Below are 23,726 nucleotides of genomic sequence, written 5' to 3'. Positions count from 1 at the left end.
TCCCTGGAAGGTAGGCATTAGGAGAGGGTAGCAAAAGATCGGACAGGTGTGCGGAACCTGATCCGGCGGGGCCAGGTAAAGAATTAAGTTTTAAGTCTAAATTTCTTGACTGTAGCAAAATGGGGGAAGGTGGTGGAATGGCTTAAGGATGTGTGTTTGGAGGCTAGGAAAGTCAGTCAGAGGTCAAGCACACACTCCTGGGCCGGAGCCAGCTTGGTTTCTTTGAACCTCCCCCATCTCGCCTGGAGCCACAAATCCGCTTAGTGACGCGACAGGCCCGGGAAAGCGCGCACCCTACCTCAGGAAGCTTGGCTCTCGGCGCCCGCCGTAGACGTCGTGACACAGGCGACCCGTTGCCTTGGAACCAGTGAGACGCCACTCGGCCTCCGCTGCTGCCGAGAGTGCCAGCGTTGGGCCTCGGTCACCATGTCGGTGCTGGACGCGCTTTGGGAGGACCGGGATGTCCGCTTCGACGTCTCCTCGCAGTGAGTCGCTCCCGGGGCCTGTAGAGGGCGCCGCAGCGAGGTTTCAGGAGGAGCCTCGCCCCAACAGCTCACGGGCCTCGCGAGAGCGGGAGGAGGTTTGCGCCTGTGGTCCGCTCCCGGGGAGACCCCGGTTTGGCTCGGCCACTGCGGGAATGCATGTGAAATACAGTGGTTCAGTCCTGTGCGATCCGTGGCCGCGTCCTGACCCCGGGCACCTATCAGAAAGCTGAGCCCAAATACGTCCAGGACCATCCAGGGCTTGGGCGTCCGGTATACCCAAGTGAGCTTGGGGTGCCAGTTTCGTGTGGTGGAAGAACGTTCGGCAGGGACTCAGGAGCCCAGGGTTCTAAAACTAAGCCTGGAATATCGACACACATTGTGGGCCCTTAGACTTCACCGTTCTGAGCTTGAGCCTCTTCGTCTGTAAAACAAGGGAGGTGGGAATAAGCATTTTCCAAAATTCCTAACCACGCAAACTTTATTTCCATGATAAGTTTCCATCTTATTGTTCATTTAAATCACCAATAGGAAAAAGGAGCTACCTTTTGGAACCTCTCAACAGAAACCTTGGGTTTTTTTAAATTCCATGCCTTAAAGAGAAAATAGTATCTGCCTACCCAAAGTCCCCGGGGAAAATGCCCATTGGGATATTAACTGTTGGAAAACAGTAAAGCTGAGGTTCTTGGGTTAATGATATGAATGAAGCTTCTTAGCCACTTTTTATGATTCCTTATCATGAACAAAACCTTGGATAGCCAACGAAATATTAACTTCTAATTCTAACATGGTCTTAGATCCTTTAAGAACTTGTGAGGGAAGGGAATTTATAAAATTATAAACGACAGTTACATATTGCTCACATCCTATGACTTTCTATTATTCTTGGAGGGTTCTTAATCCAAACAAAGGTCCATTTCATGAACATTTCCACTTTATTAAATATTTATCAAATACTTACTATGTGCTATTTACTGTGCTGATAGCTAGGGATAATGATACCCACACCCCCATTTTAGTGCAGGAGATACACATAGACAACTTTTTTTTTTTTTTTTTTTTTTTCAACGTGGTAAGTGCCATCCTGAATACAGAATAGTTCATTCTGCTTAGGGAAGACGTTAAGGAAGAAATAATATTTGAGTTCAGCCCTGAAGGTTGGGCAGGACCTTATCAGGTAGACAGAAAGAAAGCATATCAGAAAAAAAATAAATAAATAAAACATTAGGAGCAGAGTCTTGGAAGTACAAACGTCATTGGCTAGAAGGCAGAATTGGCAGGTAGAGGATGGAGGAACAATCAGAAAGGTAGAGTAGCCAGACTATAAAATGTTTAGCTGAGGATTTGGGACTTCATTTTCTAGGCAGTAGGATGATGTGGAAGATAGCAGGGAAGATATATGATCATGTTTGCATTTTCAATAGGTAATTAAGCCAACGCTATGGAGAATGTGTTAGGCTGTACCACATACTCTGCTAGGTTTTTGTTTTTGAACACTCTAGATGCATTCTGTCAGTTAGCGAACTTCTCCACTCTATTTCCTTTTATTCTCTGTATCTAATTGTTTACCAAGTCCTAACGATGCTTTGCTTTAGCTTGTTCCTTCCATAACTGCCTGACCTCCTTTCCTCTACTCAGAAAACTCTGAAGGTTTTCCGTCATCCACAGGACAAGGCTCATATCTATCCGACTAGCATTCAAAAGTAGTGGCATGCATTTTTCACTACCTCTTAACATAGATCTTCTCCAGCCAGATCGATCTTCCCACATTCCCTCATCATTTTTTTATTTCTGGTCTTTAATCATGGACTCTCTCCCTCTCTTATTTCTCCAAATCCTACCTCTCATTCTAGTTCTGACTTCTTTGCATGTCCCTGGTCACTCCAGGCCCCACTAGTCTCCAGGTTCTAGAAGTTCTTAAGACCTTATTTTCAAATGCACGAGTATTTGGTACTGTATCATTTATACTGTTGGCTGTTTTATCTGCATATGTCTCTTCTGTCTCTAACTAGATTGTAAGTGGGTATAGTTGTAGCTATAAAATTAAAGCCTTGATATTTATCTTAGACAAATGAAAACAAGACCTGGAGAAGCCCTTATTGATTGTTTAGATTCAATTGAAGACACCAAAGGAAATAATGGGGATAGAGGTGAGTATATTTCCTAATATTTTTTTATATTTCTGATTTGATTTACAAATGATAAGTCATATCAGCTGGAGAATAAGATGTGAGACAGCATTATGTGTAAATATAATTGTGAAAGTGAAAGAGTTAAATCTACATACGACTTTTGTCAGACTTAAAGAGAAGAAAGAATAGGTATGAAACCTGCAGCCCGGGGAATACAGGTCCTTAAATAAATCCCAGTTTTGAAATCAGCTTTCTCCAACATAACTATTAAAACTCCAGGATTCCTGTCTGTAAGGAGCATGGGATAGTTCTGACTTTTGAATCTGCCTCCCCACGAAAAGAATAAGTATATCATAGCTTTGCTATCTGGAGCCATGCTTCCTTTTAAGAACTCCAAGAGTAACTCACAATGTCCCAAGACTGACACCTGGAGATGAACATATGGAGTACAAATTTAGGGCTGTATTGTGAAGTTTATTTGTAGGTTAAGCACTGAAGAATCATGTGAGATGTCTGAGGAGTAGCCAGAGTTGGACTCTAGAGTCCTTCCCACCCCAAACCAAATCCCAAAGGCTTGAACTTTGAAAAGTCCCAGGCTTCATATAGCTGTAATGGAGCCAAGTCCAGTGACCAGGTCTTATAAGCGTCACTACTGTTGTTTAAGAAAAAAAAATAGGGGATGAGTAGGCAGCTTAGTATATCTGAAAAGGCTTTTTAAGGGAAAGGAGGTTTAAGAAGATGGGTCATAAACCTCTTATTCAAGAGAAGAGTAAGTGGGGGGGAAAGGAGCAGACCTCATTCAGGTAAGAAGGATCAGTAAATCCTAGAGAAGGAACAGTAACCCTTAGCAGAACAGATAAGGAGGAGCAGTAAATCCTAGAGACTGAACAGTAACCCTTATTGGCAGAACATGCTCACTGCAGCCTTTTTTTTTTTTTTTTTAATTTTTAATGTTTATTTTTGAGAGACAGAGAGAGAGAGCATGAGCAGGGAAGGGGCAGGGAGAGGGAGACACAGAATCCGAAGCAGACTCCAGGCTCTGAGCTGTCAGCACAGAGCCCGACACAGGGCTCGAACCCATGAAACGTGAGATCATGACCTGAGTCGAAGTCGGACGCTTAACCGACTGAGCCACCCAGGCTCCCCAACACTGCAGCCTTTCAAGTGGCCACTTGCTCTTTGGGTCTTTCTTCTGGTCTGCTCTGGAGTGGTATGTGAACAGCAGGTTTAATTGTGGGCCTTTCTTCCCTGTGAAGGGAACCTGTCATAACCAGCAGCCTATAGGCACATCCTGTCAGTGGCAAGGGCCCATCCTTGAAAGACTGCTTAGATCACATTTATGAAATGCTTCCTAGTGTCAGCCAGGCCCAAGTGAGAGTGAGGTGTGAAGATTTCGCAGCAAATAAGAAGTCTTAGTTTGTGCCTTTGAGGGTGGAATAATAATCTCTAGATGGCTAGATCCTGACAAACCTGAATTAACTTAAGGAAGCCCTGAGAAGGTTTAGTTGTTCTCATACAGACTGGCAGGAACTCTTATGTGACAGTCCATCCACCAGTCCAAACAAAGACTACGGGTAATAAACCATTTTTGAATTCATTGAGCGCTCATTAAGTATAGAATCATATACTAGCACTTCAGAGTAGAGAGGGCAAAACACCTCCCTGCCAGAAGTCTCCATAATAGTGCCTGAAATCTTCCTATTAATAAAAATAACTGTATTTGTACACATCTCAGAAACAATTCCCCAGAAAATGGCATTTTACAGGAGTGTGCAGAGCTGCTGATTAATAAGAAGGTAGAAAAGAGAAGGGGATTTCTGTCTTCTAGCCATCTCCATCCCTTCCTTCCCAGCAGTTTGAAAATGACCAAATTAAGGCATTACAAAGTTCAGGAGACTCATGTTAAAACTATAAATACCCCAGGGTGCCTGGGTGGCTCAGTCGGTTAGGTGTCTGACTTCAGCTCAGGTCATGATCTCACAGCTTGTGAGTTCAAGCCCTGCATTGGGCTCTGTGCTGAGAGCTCGGGCCCTGGAGCCTGCTTTGGATTCTGTGTCTCCGACTCTCTCTGCCCCTCCCCAACTCGCGCTCTGTCTCTCTCTCAAAAATAAATAAACGTTAAAAAAAAAAAAACCACATCAAACTATAAATACCCCAAAAGATTAGCACATTTAATCCATTTCACTGTAAGTAGCCTGACGTGAAATTATCAGATTAGCTTTGCACACTGAAGCTGTATGAGAATGAAACAGCCATATTTCAATGTTTGGGAGATTAGGAAGAACAGGGACAGTTATATTTTGGTGTTTGGGAAGGGGTTTTCAAAGAGGAAAGAGTATGACCTGGCTATAGATTACTCATCAAGAGAATTCTGTGGTTATAATTTGTTGAAGAAATATTGGGGTTAAACAAAGTTAAGGGAGTTTTATTCAGGATATCTCAAAACTATCCTAATATGCTAATTGCATTCTAAATCTGTAAGACACATAGTTTACCATGCTCAGATTTACTTGACTTTATTTCCTCAGAGCATTTATAGAGACAACTATTTCATAAGACACACTTTGAGAAAGGAAGTTATCTAACTCTATATTTCAGTATAAGAATGTCAGTCTGAGGCTAGGAATGAAAAGCATAAAGCCTTAAGCAGACTTTAGCCTGGTCATAACTTCATATGAGCAAAAAAAATTTTGTTTATAGCAAAAAAAAAAAAAAAAAGGGGGTATATAAGTTCTTATATAAATGAGAACTGTTAAGAGAGTACTCCTGTGGCAGGGATTAGTGTATATATGAAAGTCCTTTGAGAAGGGTGATTTCACTGAATGAGTTTGTAATTCTGCCATCCCATACTCATTCTCACTTGTACATTTTTGACCCGCTGGGACCTCCCAGAGCAACTTCCACCAAGACCCAATTCTCTCTTTTAATCTGAGTTAAACCAAGCTGTTGGCATTGGATACCTGTATCCCCTCTGTAACTATCAGATTTTGTTTCTCTGGGATTCCAAATCATGCACTGTATACTTTATATAGGATAGATATGAACAATAAACACATTCAGTTGCTAAATGTATGAAAATATCTGTGAGGATTACTGCTGATACTGAGCCAGAAGTTCTACGTCTACCTCTTTCTGTGCTGCAAAAATGGGTCCTTATATAAGGTAACCTATTTTTGTTTGTTTGTTTGTTTGTTTGCTTTTAGGGAGACTCTTAGTAACAAATTTAAGAATTATCTGGCACTCTTTGGCATTACCCAGAGTCAATCTTTGTGAGTATTTTTGTTAGATGATATTAAAGAATAAAAATACTTTGTCAAGTGAACTTGCACAGTGGCTTTTGATACCAAAAAAACTGTACCATGAAATATGTGGGAAACTTAAATTGATAAAAACTTGAGCAGCCCTGTATAGACTGTATCATTATCCAAAAGAAATGTTTTTCAGTCTGTCCATTTTGTCTCTTGGACATGAGATTAGTGCTTTTACACTGAATGGTTTCGCTTTTGTTTTTGTTCTTTACTTACCTTTGACAACTTGCTATGACCTGTTTAAACTAATCCCAAAAAAGAGGGATCTAAATTCTAATAAAAGTGCAACCTTCCATTGTGTTAAATTTCGTTTTACTTATTTTTTAAAACTATTTTAGATTATCCAGCAAGACTTTTTCTCTTGAGGTAGTGGTACTAAGCTGTTCAGTGAATAATACAATACAGGTTTTAGAGAAGCAAACTTCCTTTCTCCCATGCTGTGAACGTTGTTTGTGCAAAGAGGCAGAATTGATATTCTAGTTCTTTTAATTATTTAACTTAAATTTGTAAAAATGTTTTAAAGTATTTTATATATATATATATATTTTTTTTTTTTTCTCTCGGTTGATTGTATCATGTTCTTGAAATTCTTTGCTTGAATTTTAGCTATCGGTTACAACTGCATATTGAGCATTACAACAAGGACTGCTAACTCTGTAAGTCTGAACAATCTTATTGAAATGTATGTACTGAAGAAACATTAACTATTTTGAGGTTGGACTTTGTTTTCACTGTAAATGAGAGTTGCTCCTAAAGTCTGAACTTTTAAATAAATTTGTTCTTACAGAAATTACGAGGCCAAAGTGAAGCTCTTTATATACTAACAAAATGTAACAGTACTCGTTTTGAGTTTATATTTACAAATCTGGTTCCTGGAAGTCCTAGACTTTTTACTTCTGTGATTGCAGTACACAGGTATGGTAATACTTTATGCATTATTGAATAATTTTAAGGCAATTCTATGATATAGAGGTTTAGAGGATAAAGTTTATCTTCCTGCAAGCTCAAGAAATTACAATATCCTGAGAATATATAGAAGAACATACTGCGTTATAATTTAATAAACACTTTTAAGTATTTATAAAATACATAAGACTACTGAAAATTCAAAAAAAAAATTCTACTGAAGGGGCGGCTCAATCAGTTAAGCATCCAACTTCAGCTCAGGTCATGATCTTCCAGCTCATGGGTTCAAGCCCTGCATCAGGCTCTGTGCTGACAGCTCGGAGCCTGGAGCCTGCTTTAGAGTCCTCGTCTCTCTCTCTCTCTGCCCTTCCCTGCTTGCTTTCTCTCTCTCTCTCTCTCTCTTTCTCTCTCAAAAATAAATAAAATATTAAAAAAAGAAATTCTACTGAAGATTCTATTAAATTAGCTACCAAGGAAGTGACAGTGAAATAGAGAGTTCATTCAATTCAGATAACCAAGTTGGATAATTCAGTTAATGAATTAAAAAGATTGTTTTTCTAGCAGTAGAAAGCATTCTGGGTGTTTGCCCTAAAGAGTTTTATTATTGTTTTTCTTGTGTGTGTGTGGTTGTTTTGGTTTTATTATTTGCTAAATTCTTTTCACTATGTTAGCTCTTTTTAAAAAAATATTTTTTTATGTTTATTTATTTTTGAGAGAGAGAGACAGAGAGACAGAGCATGAGCAGGGGAGGAGCAGAGAGAGAGGGAGACACAGGATCCAAAACAGGCTCCAGGCTCTGAGCTGTCGGCACAGAGCCCAATGCGAGGCTCGAACCCATGAACCGTGAGATCATGACCTGAGCCAAAGTTGGACACCTAACTGACTTAGCCACCCAGGCACCCTTCTTTTTTTTTTTTTCTTTCTTTTTTTTAATTCTATATAGAAATGCAAGTTTACACTTTCTCATTTCCGAGCTATGTAGAAACAACATATGTGCACATAGATTTTCAGGTGTCACTCAACTTCGTTCTCATGTCATAGATTGCTTTACTGGAATATTTTTCCAGTAAATTATCACAAGTTCATTATTCAGCGCCACATGTTGTGCTTTGACTCATATCATTTCCTCCAAGTTAATCCGCAAAGAGTGGCAGTTTGCTAAGAAGCTGCAGAAAATCTGGAACGCTTCACGAATTTGCATGTCATCCTTGCACAGGGGCCGTGTTCATCTTCTCTGTATCGTTCCAATTTTAGTGTATGTGCTGCCAAAGCGAGCACTGTAGCTCTTTATTTTTAACCAGCCCTAAGTGCTATGATTTTTTTAAATCTTGGCTAAGATGACAGGCAAAATATACATATACACATATTTATACACACACACAGAAATATATATACTATTGTTTTAATTTGCATTTCCTTATTACTAGTGATGTTGAAATTTTTTTGGCTATTTAGTTTTCTATTATAAATTTCTTAATTATGCTGTCATCTGTTACGTATGTTGCAAATTTATTTCTTAATTTCCTAGTATATTATTTGATTTTGCATTTTGTTGATTTTTTTTAAATATTTTTTTAACATTTATTTATTTTTGAGAGAGAGAGACAGAGCATGAACGGGGGAGGGTCAGAGAGAGGGAGACACAGAATCTGAAACAGGCTCCAGGCTCTGAGCTGTCAGCACAGAGCCCGACGTGGGGCTCGAACTCACGGACCGCGAGATCATGACCTGAGCTGAAGTCGGCTGCTCAACCGACGGAGCCACCCAGGCGCCCCTAACGTTTATTTATTTTTGAGGGGGGAAGAGGGGCAGAGAAAAAGGGAGACAGAGAATCCAAAGCAGGCTCCGCACCGACAGCAGCAAGCCGATATGGGCCTCGAACCCATGAACCATGAGATCACGACCTGAGCTGAATTTGGACATTCAACCAACTGAGCCACCCAGGCTCCTCAAATTTTTAATCTACATAATGGTTTAGATTTTTTGAGATATAATTCATATAGCATAAAATCTGCCATTTTAAAGTTTACAGTTTGATAGTTTTAGTATTTCACAAGATTGTACAACCACCATCATTACCCAGTTCAGAATATTTCTGTTACCCTAGAAAGAAACCTTTATAGCACTGTAGTCCATATGTCACTCCCCATTCCTTCCTTCTCATAGCCCCTGTTTTACCACTGTAAAAACCACTGTTTTACTTCTGTCTCTATGGATTTGCCTATTTGAGACATTTAATATAAATGGACTCATACAATATAGTGCCCTTTTATATCAGACATATTTAACTTATATAATGTTTTCAGCATTCATCCATGTTGTAGCATGTATCAGGACTTCACTCCTTGTAACTAAATAGTATTACATTGTACGGATATATTTTGTTTACTCACAAACCATAGACATTTGGGTCTTTTCTACTTTTTAGCTATTTTAAATATTTTTCAAATTCTGTTGGACATATATGCCTAATTCCCAGTTCTGTTGGACATATACCTAAACCTTAGCTCTTTATTTCACTTTACTTAGAGATGTAATACGAAAAGGAGTTTGAAGGAAGCATAGAAACTGCTTTTCTTCAATATTAAAAAATAAGAGTTCCCCCACAAATAACTCACAGCATAGTTTCCATTTTTTCCACTGGTTAAACATGGATGATTATAGCACTAAAGGAAATTAAGATTTATAGGCAAATGCTCAAATCCTCCTCTTTCACAATTTTTTAAATGTTTATTTATTTTTGAGAGAGCAAGGGTGAGCAGGAGAGGGGCAGAGAGAGAGGGGGCAGAGGATCCAAAATGGACTCTGCACTGACAGCAGAGTTTGAGCATGTTTGTGGGGGCACTCACTCACAAACCATGAGATTGTGACCTGAGCCAAAGTTGGATGCTCATCCAGCTGAGCCACCCACGCACCCCTCCTCTTTCACGACTTATATGTTAGATTAATTAAAGTAAAAACCATAAGTTTGACAATGAGTATTATGATATATGTCAATAACTTCTAAAGTTACTCAGGCTAAGAAAACCCTTTAGTTTTATTAAATGAGTAAATTAGCCTATAATTTTGTGGAGTAAAATTAGAAGTAACAATCAAATGTGATCCAAATAGGTATAATGAAACTAATCAAAACTAATAATAAATACAGAATTATTTACAGAATAATTATATTACAGAAATACAGAAGAAAATTATTTATTATTTACCAGTAGGAAAGCATGGAGAAAAAAACAAAGGGATTTTATATATATATATATATATATATATATATATAAAACACACACACTCGCACACAGATACACACTGTCCTGTGGTCTCTTTTGGAGTTGGTACACATTCATTCCAATTTTCTGTATGGAGGTGGATGTGATCATAATGTTCTCAGGTTGCAATGAGAAAAGTAATTGGACTCCTGTTTATGTCTAAAGAATAATGGTGCCTTTGACTAAAACAGAGAAATGGAATGAAGCATTTTGTTTGATAGGGAAAAGAATTTCCATGTCTATTATAGGTAAGCATTGTTTTTCAGCTTAGAGGGAAAATCTGTTTCCTTTCATTTGTGCTGTATGATATGTGCTGTCTTAAAAATTAGACATGTAAAAATAAACCTGTTTATTTATTTTTAAAATAAATAAACATTTATAAATGCTATACCAAAATGATAAAGACTAAAAGACTGATCACCAAAACTTACTGAAAAGCAAATTTTTAAATTTATTATAATAATTACTTGAGTGATGTACATAAAGTATTAACAACTATATATTTTGGTAGGTAGGTAAACATAACTTAGGAAAACCACATTTTCAGGGTGGTTTAGTCTTTGTTTGTTCTTTTTTATAGAGCATATGAAACTTCTAAAATGTATCGTGATTTTAAACTGAGAAGTGCACTCATTCAAAACAAGCAACTAAGATTATTACCACAAGAACATGTGTATGATAAAATCAATGGAGTATGGAATTTATCCAGTGATCAGGTATTGTGCAAAAAGCTAATGAACCTTTTGGGTCAGTGCTTTGTAATTACTTTTCTATTTATCATTGAGTTTGTATGTTCATTTAACTCTTAAAATAAACATTACATCTGATAAGTTAGCATTAGCTCTCAATATAAAATAATATTCCGATTTTCATATTTTCATGGTTCTGTGCTCTTTTTAGTTTAGCAGCATTTGTTCTATGTAGAATTTACAGTTGGAGTAGACCTTGGAGATTATCTAGTTCAGTCTCCCCATTCACTTATAAATTAAAAACTCAGGCCCCCAAAATTAAATGACCTCACACATCTAGTTCATCTGAGAGCTATCTTCTTCCCCCTATGCTGTACTACCCTCCAATTCTTGATAACTTATGCTGATGGAGGAGAGCCATGGGTGGACAGTCATGGAAGCCTTTTAATTTGGTCTTTATGGAATTAAACATATAACTCATTTGGTGATTCCTACATCTATTATTGTAACTTCTCATTTGCTCCTGCAGTTAAGACCAGTTGAAACATACAAGCAACAAATAGTTGGAATAAGTAACAAACCAATTTCTAGAGAAAAATTTGTGTCTTACTAAGAATAGTTTCCAGCCTTTGTGTGTGTTATAACCTAGATTAGACTGATAACCACTGGATTAAAGCTATAGCATTTGAAGGAAAAGCTTTTTGCTAAACATTGAATCATAAATTTAAATTACAATTAATTTCTAGTTTTAAACTCTGGTAATGGTTCTATAGTATATAGACAGCTTTCCATCTGAATAACTACTCATCAGGAATCAGCAAACTTTTTACTCTGAAGGGCCAGATGGTAAATATTTTAGGCTTTGCAGGACATACTGTTTCTGTCATAACTTCTCAGACTTGCCATTGTACTAGGAAACCAGCCACAGGCAACTTGTAAACAAGTGAGCATGGCTGTGTTTCAATAAAACTTTATTATGGACACTGAAATTTGAATTTCATACAGTATTCATGTGTCATGAATTATTGTTTTGACTTTTTTCCAGCCATTTAAAAATGTAAAAATTATTCTTGGCTTCTAGGCCATACAAAATGAAGCAGCAAGACAGATTTGTCCCACAGACTGTAGTTTACAAACCCCTGCTTTAGGTAATAGCTTAGATGTCACTTTCTGAAACCTTCCTTTTGTGTTGCCTATGCAGTCTGTACTTAATTGCCACCTCAAATTATTCCTGTTCTAAAATACAGAGCTTGTATATACCCTCACATTAGATTGTAGGCTTTATAAAGTAGGGGTGGAATTACTCTGTTCAGTTAGATCCTTACCATCTAGCACCACACCTGGCATTTTAAATTAATTAATTAAGATGTTCAGGATTATCAGAAATATTTTATTGAAAATATGGATGTTATTGTAACCTAACTTATGTTTATTGAAAAATAATAAAATAAAATAAAATATGCCCTCCTATTCTTTTAAAAAATCCTTAGGAATTTTGCAAGTTCTGTTCTTCTAAAATGAGAGGAAAGAATGATATAAATAATTACCCCTTCTAAACTCAGACTTAGTATTGTTTAATGGGATGTGCACCAAGAATAAGGAGGCTGAAATTTTTTGTATAACAATTTCTTGCAAAATGAGAGTGGATGAGGGAAATATAGATACTTATATTTATGTTTATTAACAATGATAATTGAGAAATAAGTGGTCTTTTTTTTAAATTAATTTATTTATTTTGAGAGAGACAGAGACAGTGTGTGTGGGAGGAGGGGCAGAGAGAGAGGGATAGAGAGAATCCCAAGCAGGATCTGTGATGCCAGAGCAGATCCTGATGCAGAGCTCAAACCCATGAAGTGGTGAGATCACGACCTGAGCCGAAACCAAGAGTCAGACACTTGACCGAATGAGCCACCCAGGTGTCCCAATAAGTGGCCTTTTCTGATGTTTCAAACCTGCTTATCCCAGAAGAGGGCTTTTTAGATTTTGGATTTGTGAGTTAATGTTTTATGCCCAACCTCAAAGTATAAAATAAATTCCTCTGGGAGTATATGGTGGAGAGAAGGTAAAGGTAAAGGTGGATAATGATACAGATAAATGGTAGAAGCAGCTAATTTTCGTGCCATGCTATTAAGTATTAAAGATTTTTTTAGCTATCATCCTGAAGTAATTTTGTTGAAGGGCCATGTAATTGGAAAACAGTTTGATTTATAGTTAGCATTGAAGAGCTATAAAATAACTCTTACGGACTAATGGGGGTTATCACATGTGTTTTGTCTCTCTTACCACAGTTCCCTTGTCTTAACTTACTCCAGGTTTTGAACAACAGTCCTAATAAGATGTAACACTTGTAGAATGCTTACTATGTGCTATACATTGTGATAAGGACTTTATAGGGGTTATTTAATCAAATCTCCATTTTACATTTGATACAATGCACCAAGAACAAATCTGCCTGTGCTCAGGCAACTGGTAGGTGCTGATGGCATAACGATTAGAGTCTAACTCCAGAATCCAGGCTTTCAGTCATCTAGTTGTACTTCGATTCAGTGAATAATGAAGTCATTAATACTCCATGATACTCAATTCTAGTATTCTCTGCTACTGTGATAATCAGAATTACTCTGGTGTTTAGAAAATAAAGAGTAAGTATTCAAACAAATGATCATTGATGTATCTCTCATCTTTCACAGGGAAATTTAGGAACCTTTTTTATTACCAATGTGAGAATTGTGTGGCATGCAAATATGAATGACAGTTTTAACGTCAGCATACCATATCTGCAAATTGTAAGTGCATGCATTTTGGTGACCTTGTTTTAATGTAGATTATTTCTGTTCAGTAGTTAATGGAACTTTCAGGATTAGATGAATTCTATCTCCCTCTTTTCCCCCCCCAAGTTTATTTATTTTGAGAGAAAGAGAGAGTGCACAGAGGAGGGGCAGAGAGAGAGGGAAAGAGAGAGAATCCCAAGCAGGCTCCACACTATCAGTGCAGAGCCTGACATGGGGCTCGAACCGTGAGATCATGACCTGAGCCAAAACCAAAAGGCAAGGGCTTTAACCAACTGAGCCGCCCAGGTGCCCCTCTATCTCCCTCTTTTTAAGTGGCAACAGTGTAACTAAGAGCAGACTTTTAAAATGTTGAGAATTTACAATTTCAGCATAGAAAAGACGCAACAGTACTTACATTCAAGGGAAACCCCAGCATTATCAACTTGCTATTAAGAGAGAAATATGCAGGATTTTCAAATTTTTAGTAGTTACCATACAGATTAAGATGTGTCTTTCTTTCTTTCTTTCTTTTTTTTTTTTTAAGATGTGTCTTTCTTAGGTTCCAGTCGGAGAGTGTTAGCTACTAAAGTTCTCCATAACCTTTTCATGAGGTAGATGTATAGTGGTTCTTTGCAAGTCTTAAGCATACTGCTCCACACACTTTGTTTTGGCTCTCTTCACACTTTCTGCTTTTAAAGGCAGAATGAAGTCTTTAATTCTGTGAATGAACTGTTTTCACTATTTACAGAAACAGCATTAATACAAGCTAGATTCATACTACAGGTTTGGTGAAAGGAATCAAGATGGTTTTTAGTGATAATGATTTTAGCTTAAGTTCAATTAAAGCTGTTAAAATCCAAAATAAGAACTAACTACATCTGAGACCAGTTGTTTTGAGAGTAAAGGCGGTTCTTTTTATATCTTCTGCTAAGTATGTGATTCAGTGAAACAGATAGTAAATTCCAATAAACTGAAGAATTTCATTTACATAAGGAAATTACATATAGGACTCTAGTGCAAATTAGATGGAACGTAAAAATAGTTAATGAAAATCCTGTGTGATTTGTCTATGGTAATCACCCTTATTGTGGGATATAAGAAGTCTTAAGACTAGGCAGTTTCATTAACAACTATTTATTGAATAGACACAATGTATGTGATATCTGGAAAATGTCATTTTTTAAGACTTCTGAGTTTACAAGGATGGTTCTTTGTAAACTGTTCCCAAGCCTATCTTTTTCCAAATCGTTTGATTTCTGAGTTACTTTAAAATATCTGATTGTTGGGGTGCCTGGGTGGCTCAGTCGGTTAAGTGGCCGACTTCGGCTCAGGTCATGATCTCGCGGTTCGTGAGTTCAAGCCCCGCGTCAGGCTCTGTGCTGATGGCTCAGAGCCTGGAGCCTGTTTCAGATTCTGTGTCTCCCTCTCTCTGACCCTCCCCCATTCATGCTCTGTCTCTCTCTGTCTCAAAAATAAAATAAAAACATTTAAAAAAAATTAAAAAAAAAATAAAATATCTGATTGTTAATGTGACAAATATTTAGCACCCACTCTGTGCTAGGTGCTAGAGAGATAGTCGTGAACACCATGAACCAGCACACAGTTCCTGCCTTCAAAGAGTTGTCAGCCTGGTGGAGAAAACCAACACATTAAACAGAAAATCGTAAAAACTGATAGGAAGAAAATGATTTCTGGCCATCTAAAGACATATAAGAATTTAATAACCATGGCTGGGAAGATATGACAGAATCTGCATAGGTATTTGATAAACTGGTGTTTGTATTGTTGATGGCTGTTTTATATGCGTTTACATATGTTCTAGCTTGCCTGACCTAATCTGTATTGTACTAAAAAATTACTGAGTAGTAAACAACCTTGTGCTTTTTGTTCTTCAAATACGATACTTTTTGTTATTTAAGAATACAGTTACCAAAAATGGCCTTTGGAATGAATTCAGCCTGGTCCAAACAACTTGCAATCTGATATCATCACACTCTGTCACTAGGACAGTCATATCCATGTGACTTTTAAAAACTAACCCAGCCTTAAAAACCACAAAAGATGCTGGCTCTCCAGTACTAAAAGGTTGCTGGCCTTTGGTTTCAAATATTTAGAAAAGTTGTGGACTCCCTGATTGGGGGGGTGGGTGGGGATATTTGAATCAGATAATTTTATGCACATTTCAGAGATTTCCTCTTTTGATTACCTAACAAGTTTGCTGCCTGTTTCTAAGTATGAGCATTTTCATTTTACTTGATCTCAGTGGGAGTGTAATGCAGGAAAGAGGGAGAATTCTGTTCTTTAGATTATGAAAAGTGGTTACTGTGTAGAAGTTGAAAAACTTGTGTTAAAGAATCACTACTATCAGATAGTAAAAACGTGCATTTTTTTTTTTCATTTTACATCTAGCGTTCAATAAAGATTAGAGATTCAAAATTTGGTTTAGCTCTTGTCATAGAAAGCTCTCAGCAGGTAAGATATTTTCTATTTGTATTAATCTTTAATAGATTTTTTAAACTATATGACTGTCTATATTTTTAGTTTTATTTCTATAGTAACCGGTTTACATCCAAGAAGAATATTAGCTATAACATGAAGTTATATGAAAAGTTTAAAATCATGCAGTAATTGTCCACATAGGAAGAACCTTGCTTATGTTTGTTTCTTTGTTGGGCAGACATAACCATTATCATCATTATGATTATCATTTTTTTATGTTTATTTATTTATTTTGAGAGAGAGTGTGTGTGGGAGGGGCAGAGAGAGAGGGAGAGAGAGAACCCCAAGCAGGCTCTGAGCTGTCAGCATTGAGCCCAACACAGAGCTCCATCTCACAAACCGTGAGATCATGACCTGAGCCAAAATCAAGAGTTGGACCCTCAACTGACTGAGCCACCCAGGTGCCCATTGATTATCGTTCTTAATGACAGAGTTAAGTCACTGTACTTTTCATGTATTATCTCAATCTCTACCCTATGATACAGTTACTATTTTTTCCCCATTTTACACTCAAGGAATCCGAGGCTTAGAGAAGTTAGGAACCTTGCCCATAGTCTCACAAGTAGTAAGTGGTGGGGATAGATTTTGATTCAGGTCTGACTGATTCACAAGAGTGTCCTAGGGAAACACAGATATATACAAATAGACACACACATGCACCCTGATATTATATGGTATCTAATTATAATTGCTGTGCCCCATTAGGCCAGTTCTTTGCAGAAATACATTTAAATAAAACATTTACTTGTAAAATCACTGCTCTTCTAAATTCCAAGTTTGAATATGAATGTCTACTCACTCCTTCCCCTTGGCCTGCAGATTAGTAGCTTCCATTTACTGAGTGCTTGCTATGTTCCAGGAACTGTATCAAATGTCATGTGTACATTATTTTATTTAATACAATTAGATAACTGTTTTATGGTTAGAAAACTGAGGCTTAAAAGATTAAGGAAAATATGTTTCCCAGCATCAGATAGTAAATTTGTTGTAAAACACAGAATTTGAACCCAAAAGTATATGCTCTCACCTTTCACAGAATGCTACTTAATTGTTTTTTAAGATTTTTTTTTAAAGTAATCCCTACACCCCATTTGGGGCTTGAACCAACCCCAAGATCAAGAGTCACATGCTCCTCTGACTGAGCCAGCCAGTCGCCACGCCCCACCCCCCACCACTACTTAATTTTTTAACACTCTTCAACAACAATCTGTCGTGATCAGGTTCCTTTCCTAATTCTTCAAGGAGAGAGCCTCAGCTAGGCCATTCCCTTTCTTCTTTTAATATGGTTTATTGTTTTTCAAGGTCTAGCTCAAGAAAAGCTTAGTTCCCTTGGCCATCATAATATACAGTGTATTTTTTTTAATCTTAAAATATCATCTTTGATATTTATAGATGAAATGATGTGATATCTGGCTATGCTTCAAAATAATCCTGAGGGGTGAGAGGAGGAGATTTGGGGGAGAGGGAGGTTATATATGGAACAGAGTTGGCCACACATTGCTACTTGTCAAAACTAGAGATGGCTATATACGTGCTTATTGTACTCTTTCTTCTATTTTTATATGTGCTTTCAATTTTTCATTACAAAAATTTTAAATGAAAAAATCAGCTTACCTATGGTGCTCTGAAATAAAGACTAGAGTTATAGTTTATCATATACTGTGATTACCATTCCCAGGCTTGTTTTTTCTTTTTCTTTTTTTTTTTTTTTTTTTTTTTTTTTTTTTTTTGTACAGAGTGGAGGATATGTTCTTGGCTTTAAAATAGATCCTGTGGAAAAACTACAAGAATCAGTTAAGGAAATCAATTCACTTCACAAAGTCTATTCTGCCAGTCCTATATTTGGAGTGGATTATGAGATGGAAGAAAAGGTAATTAGTTCAGTATGTAAAATACAGAGTATGCTGAATTGCTTTTACACATCTATAAAATTCAGACATAAATACATGTGTGCAATTTTGAACTTTGTTTAAAACGATGAATGTACAGACTGCTCAGTGAGCATGACCCCCTCAGCCATCATAAATTTGCAGCTATCCACCTGTCTGTCCACTGGCTGCTCCGTCGTCATTCCTGCCCTTCTAGGTGAGAGGTTTATTCAGAGAAGCATCCATGTGCAAGACTCCTATGATGTGGAAAGACTTCAGTCTCTCACGCTGTTTGGTTTTTATTCCACTTCTGCCTCCCCTTAGCATTTGGGCAAACCTTACAGGCCTTACAGATACAATGCTTTTCTCACAGAGCCCCACCATATAGCAACTCCAGGAGTCTACTCCATCAATAGGGCCAGGTCCGTTCCCTATTCATCAGTGCCTCTGACATACCAGTTAGGAAGTATTTTGAGTATCATGTCCATATGTCTGCTCTTTGCTTTCTGTATGATTTCTGGCTTTTGCCCCCAAACCCACCCTGCTCTCCAGGTACATGAACTCTCCTTTGGCTTTATTCTTCAGCCTCTCCAACTAGGACCCTTGTCATCTGGTCTGTCACTGGTGTCCTCACCAGCCACTACATCGGAGATGTCCTCACTGTCTGCTCTGTCAGTGGGACCCTTGCCAGAGGTTCTGTCTCTGGTGCCCTCACTGACTAGTCTTCTCACAGGTGCCCTTGCTATCTGTTATTTTGCTCAGGCCCTCACCGTACACTGTTACTGGTGCCCTTGCCACCCCCTGTCAGTAGTGTCCCTGCTGGCACTCAGCATGTTGAGCCATATCACAAAGCATATACATTACCTGTCTCTTCTGCTCTCGGACTACAGTGCGTGAGGGAGAAGATCAAGTAGGGCTGGACAGCTAAGTTCAAATCCACACCCTCCGACTTCAGCCAGGCCTTTGTTGCCTGGTAGCACTCCTTGCACGCAGTTTTTTCTCTCCCTGTAGTACTCTGTATATAGCCCCCTCCCTTCCAGCTGAAACTTCTCTGGGTTGCTGACTGCATTATACATACGTTCATGTATTTCATCTCCTCAACCGTCATTTTCTGTTTTCCTCCCACTCTGCACTTCCTTCGGCATTCTCCCGTTCACTCGGCCTTCTCTGTACGTTGCTCAGCAATGTCAGCCGTCCTCCAGTTCCGTCCACGTACACTGCTGTGCACGACTCCCACATCTTTTGTTCCGACCTCGACACGTTCTCTCATATTGCCAAGCCCCCAAATATTTATGAAGATATTCACATAAATGAGTGTTCCAAATAACATAAATTGAATTTCTCACTTAAAAGTTTATCTGAGTAATTTAAGTAAATAAATAATTTTCCAAGTCTCTAAGCTACCCTGGGACTTGATTGCATACCTCAAACTTGGCATACCTAAAATGCTATCATTTTTCTCAAAAGCACCATCCTACTGATGGACCTATTTGTTTATTTTTAGCATTAGTCAAAGTCAGCCGTGCTCAAAAGCTGAGATTTCCTTTTTTGTTTTTCTGATTGTCTTATTTCATACATTCAGTCAATCATACAGCCTCCTCCCTTTTCCTATCCCTTTCTTTACACTCAGACCACAATTACTGTTATGACTTTTCCTTCCAGAATAATGTTGTAGAACAAGCATGTTCCTTGGAACCTGGCAAACCTGACTTTAATCCCCATCTCACCATTTATTTGTGATTCTAGGCAAATTTGAAGTACAATTTTCTCATTATAAAATGAAGATAATCTCTCTCACAAAGTTATTGATCATGTCCATGAAATGCCTGGCATATGAGAGGCACTCAGTATGTTAATTCTCCTACAAATTCTCTGCTTTTCATTTCTTCTCTTTTCTTCTTTTTTGATCCGCAGTGCATAATAGCCAGCCATAATGACTCACTCTTATCATCTTGTGTTAAGCCCCTACTCAAAAGCCACCTCTTCAGGGAGGTCTTCCCTGACTACCATCTAAAACAGCAGCCTCCGTCATTTTTTTGTCCCTTATCCTTGCTTGCTGGCTTGCTTGCTTCTTTTATTTTTGGTACCACTCATCAGTCTTCATTGTAAATAATCTCCATGCAGTCAGGGATTTTCATCTATTTTCTTTAACCACTGTATCTCCAGCAATCAGAACTAACACATAATAGGCTCTTAGTGAATATTCATAGATGTTGAATGGCTGCATTGAACACCTACTGTTCCAATTCACTGCTCTAAGAACTTTATATGCATCATTTCATTTAATCCTCCCAACAGTACTCTGAAGTATAGTATTATTATCCTTATCTCACAGTTAAGGAGATTGAGGCTTAGCTAGGTTAAGTTACTTATACACAGTTACACAACTGTGAATGTGGTTGAAACATTCAGGCTGTCCTCAAAGAATCAGGTCACTCTTGTCAAGTAATACACTTCTACCCTACACACCCCTCCCATCAATTACCTATAGTATAGATAAAGTCTAAATTCTTTGGGCTGGTATTAAAGAATTTCAGTAGACACCAGTCTACATTTCCTACCTTATCTGCACAGCCACAGTATCTGGTTGTACAGCTTATGCACTGCCCAACTATAAGAACGTGGTAAATGTAGTGTGAATGATGCTCCTTTGAGGTTGTTCAATACAGTAGCCCTGCTAGTTTCTTCTGTCTCATGGGACTCTTATATTCTGACCATACTGGATTATTCATCATTCTTCAGCCACATCCTGTGGTTTCTCACCTTTGCTGATGCTGGTCCCCTCTGCCAGGAATACCCTTTCCCCTAACCCTACCTATGGAAGCCATCTTCATCCCAAAAGGCCTACCTTATATGCCACTTTTTTCTTCATGAAAATTTCTGGGATTCACAAGCCAGAAGTCGTGCTGTCTATATACATTTTTATTATAATAGATAAATTGCATTTGTTACAGCTACTTTTCATTGGTTAAACCATATGATATTAATCTTTGACCATTTTTGACTAGTAAAAATGGCAATTTCATATGTTTCAACCTAGTATTTAATTATTTGTAATTGTGTTTTATCTGTTGCTCCCTTCCCACGAGATTACAGACCTTTTGTAAGGACAGGAACTTTTTACCCTTGGTAGTACTAGCATAGTGCCTAACACACCAAAGATACTAAAACATTTGAAAAATGAATATCAGTACCATATTTTATTTCACTTTACCATTAGAATAGTCCGTGCAAATCATAGTTCTTTTACTTTTCACAAATTCTGTTTAATGACCATTTCAGTTTTAAGGAAAATGGAAAATTTGCTGTTACCCAAACTTAGTTTTTTTTAAACCATGTGAAAGAAAATCAGATAAAGTCCAATGAGAGTTTTTTTCTTTAAGGATATCTCTAAGTATCATATTAAGTATGTGTAAATTTGTCATTTTAATATTTTTGATGATATTGACTTCATATTTAAAACCTTGATGTTTAACTGATTACTCAAGGTAATTTTAATAGAATATAAATTATGGTGTACCTGGGTGGCTCAGTTGGTTAAGCCTCTGACTCTTGATTTCGGCTAAGGTCATGATCTCACAGCACATGAGTTTGAGCCATGCTTCAGGCTGCTGGCAGTGCAGAGCTGCTTAGGATTTTCTGTCTTCCTCTTTCTTTGCCCCTCCCCTGCTCTCTCTTCTCTCTCTTCTCCCTCTCTCTCTCTCTCTCTCTCTCTCTCTCTCACACACACACACACACACACACAAGTAAATAAACAGAATATAAACTATGCAGTGATTTTTCTAAGATTTGAGTAGTTTGCAACTGTTTTATCCTTTTACAAGTATTTACAATTCTCACAGCACATTTTACTAAAATTATTTGTTGAATTACTATCACCTCTTTGATGCATTTTAACATCTGCTGATTTTTAGCCACAGCCCCTTGAAGCTCTGACAGTTGAACAGATTCAAGATGATGTAGAAATAGACTCTGATGATCACACGGATGCTTTTGTGGTGAGCATGATGAAGACGAGCTACTGAAAATCTTATGATTTTTAAAATCTGAGTCATGTTTAATTAAGTAATGGCTTAAGTATGTAAAACACCATAGAACGTGAGACTTTTTGAGAGTTATCTTACATATGAGTTGGAAAGCAATTTTTTCTTTAAGTTAGGGACTTGTTCTTTGAAATTACCTTTAAGTTACCAAACTGGGAAATAGTTTGAGAACACAATTATTCGGAGGATTTCAGATCTGCAAAAGATTTTTCATACCGAAGAATAATAGAACATGCTAGTTAATTAAATTAATTTAAAAATCTATACTTTTCATAATTAGTCTTTATGAGATGGACTTCCCTTCGATTTATTGGCGTATTACCTTAAAAAGGATATTTGAACAATGAACTTTTCTGTTGCAAATTTATATTATTTAGCTTTCATAGCCAGAATAATAATAATGCTTTCTGTATATGGTGGTGTATAAATCTGACTAGCATACCTCTCTGGGAACAAGTATTTTTAAACAAGTGTGAAATTCGTGTAAAATATTTAATTATAAACTACTACTACCTCAAATGTATGCATTTGCTGATACATTGAAGCACTGATTGCTTTGTTTTGTTTTGCCAGCATCTTCTTCTAAACCAAAAGTAGGGATAAAATTTTATAGCTTTTAAGTCATTCTTTTTATCTCCTTTCGGGTTAACAATGCTAATTATGTACTAATTACAAAGCACATTTTTTGGAGCTTAAAGCTTGTAGTCACTACTAATGATTGGCAAGTTAAATCTGCTGCTAGCATAGTAAAGATAGATGACAAGAGCATTAGACAGAATGAAACAGAATGTGAAATATATGTAGTTACACAGTTGTTTTATAAATGAATTACCTATTTCTTAGTCCACTCACCTATTACATGTTGAGTATGTGAAATATTATTTTCTTTGTCTTATAGGCTTATTTTGCTGATGGCAATAAGGTAAGGACATTTTACCTATAGTATATGAAAAAAAACTTTCTGTATTCTAACATTTAGTATTCACAAAACTTATGTGAATCCTATTTTTTGTTTTTTTTCCCTCTTCCTTGCCCACCTTCTTCATTCCCATCTCATCCTCTTATCTCACAAAAAGCAACAAGATCGTGAACCTGTATTTTCAGAAGAACTGGGGCTTGCAATAGAGAAATTGAAGGATGGATTCACCCTACAGGGACTTTGGGAAGTGATGAGTTGATCTTGAGTTGAGCTGGATTTCTATTTAAAGATATCTCAAGATTAAGTACTAGTCGCCTGCTATAAGGCATGGAATAGTTTTTACATTTACAGAAAAAGCTTTTAAGAAAGAGGGGTTTTTTTAATGATTAAGGAAAAACTCATTTATCTAAGATTTTATTGCCTCTCTTCTAAAAATTATATTTAAAATTGTAATCATCACATATCTGGTTTGTAAATATGTTTATTTCGTATCTAATGCTTGTAAATTATTAGTCTGCAGATATTAAAAGACTGTATCTTGTTGGGTTAATAAAGAACTTATGCAGCACCATTTAGTGTTTTGAAAGCATTATTTAAAACAATAAGATTATTCTTATGGAGTTATCAAAATACTGCTTTTTTAATTTTAAAATCTGGTAAATGAATTATCAAAAAGCTCCAAATGTAAACGAACTCTAATATAAATTATGACCCTTAAACTTGTCATGTTTAGGTGACCATTTCTGTAAAACCTAAAAATTATAGCTAACTCTGAAGTATATCAACCCCTGTGTAATGTTTTGGGCACTATTTTATAAGTAATTTCAATATAGATTTGACAAGAAT

General features: G+C 37.3%; 1 protein-coding gene and 1 non-coding gene across 4 annotated transcripts; one reads left to right on the top strand and one right to left on the bottom strand.

The window, feature by feature from the left end:
- On the top strand, positions 1-23,451 carry BBS5 (Bardet-Biedl syndrome 5). 3 transcript variants are annotated; one of them, XM_060621549.3, is made up of 12 exons: positions 8-485; positions 2,550-2,632; positions 5,818-5,883; positions 6,529-6,578; positions 6,710-6,837; positions 10,672-10,807; positions 13,471-13,566; positions 15,961-16,023; positions 17,787-17,921; positions 21,833-21,916; positions 22,860-22,883; positions 23,038-23,451. In XM_060621549.3, exons 1-12 carry the CDS (start codon positions 427-429, stop codon positions 23,137-23,139), a joined length of 1,026 nt encoding a protein of 341 aa, XP_060477532.1. In that variant the 5' UTR covers positions 8-426; the 3' UTR covers positions 23,140-23,451. The 3 variants fall into 3 exon arrangements, with proteins under 3 accessions (XP_060477534.1, XP_060477532.1, XP_060477533.1); XM_060621550.3 differs by having other exon boundaries at positions 469-580; XM_060621551.3 differs by lacking the exon at positions 5,818-5,883 and having other exon boundaries at positions 1-485.
- Positions 8,000-8,106, bottom strand: LOC132673967 (U6 spliceosomal RNA). The gene has a single exon (XR_009608298.1). It is a non-coding gene; the product is annotated as a U6 spliceosomal RNA (small nuclear RNA).
- Positions 23,452-23,726: the final 275 nt, after the last annotated feature.

The sequence above is a fragment of the Panthera onca genome, chromosome C1, assembly GCF_046562875.1.
Source record: "Panthera onca isolate mPanOnc1 chromosome C1, mPanOnc1 haplotype 2, whole genome shotgun sequence".
NCBI classification, from domain to species: Eukaryota; Metazoa; Chordata; class Mammalia; order Carnivora; family Felidae; genus Panthera; species Panthera onca.
The sequence above is the reverse complement of the archived record's forward strand: the minus strand, read 5'-3'. Positions and strand labels throughout refer to the sequence as shown.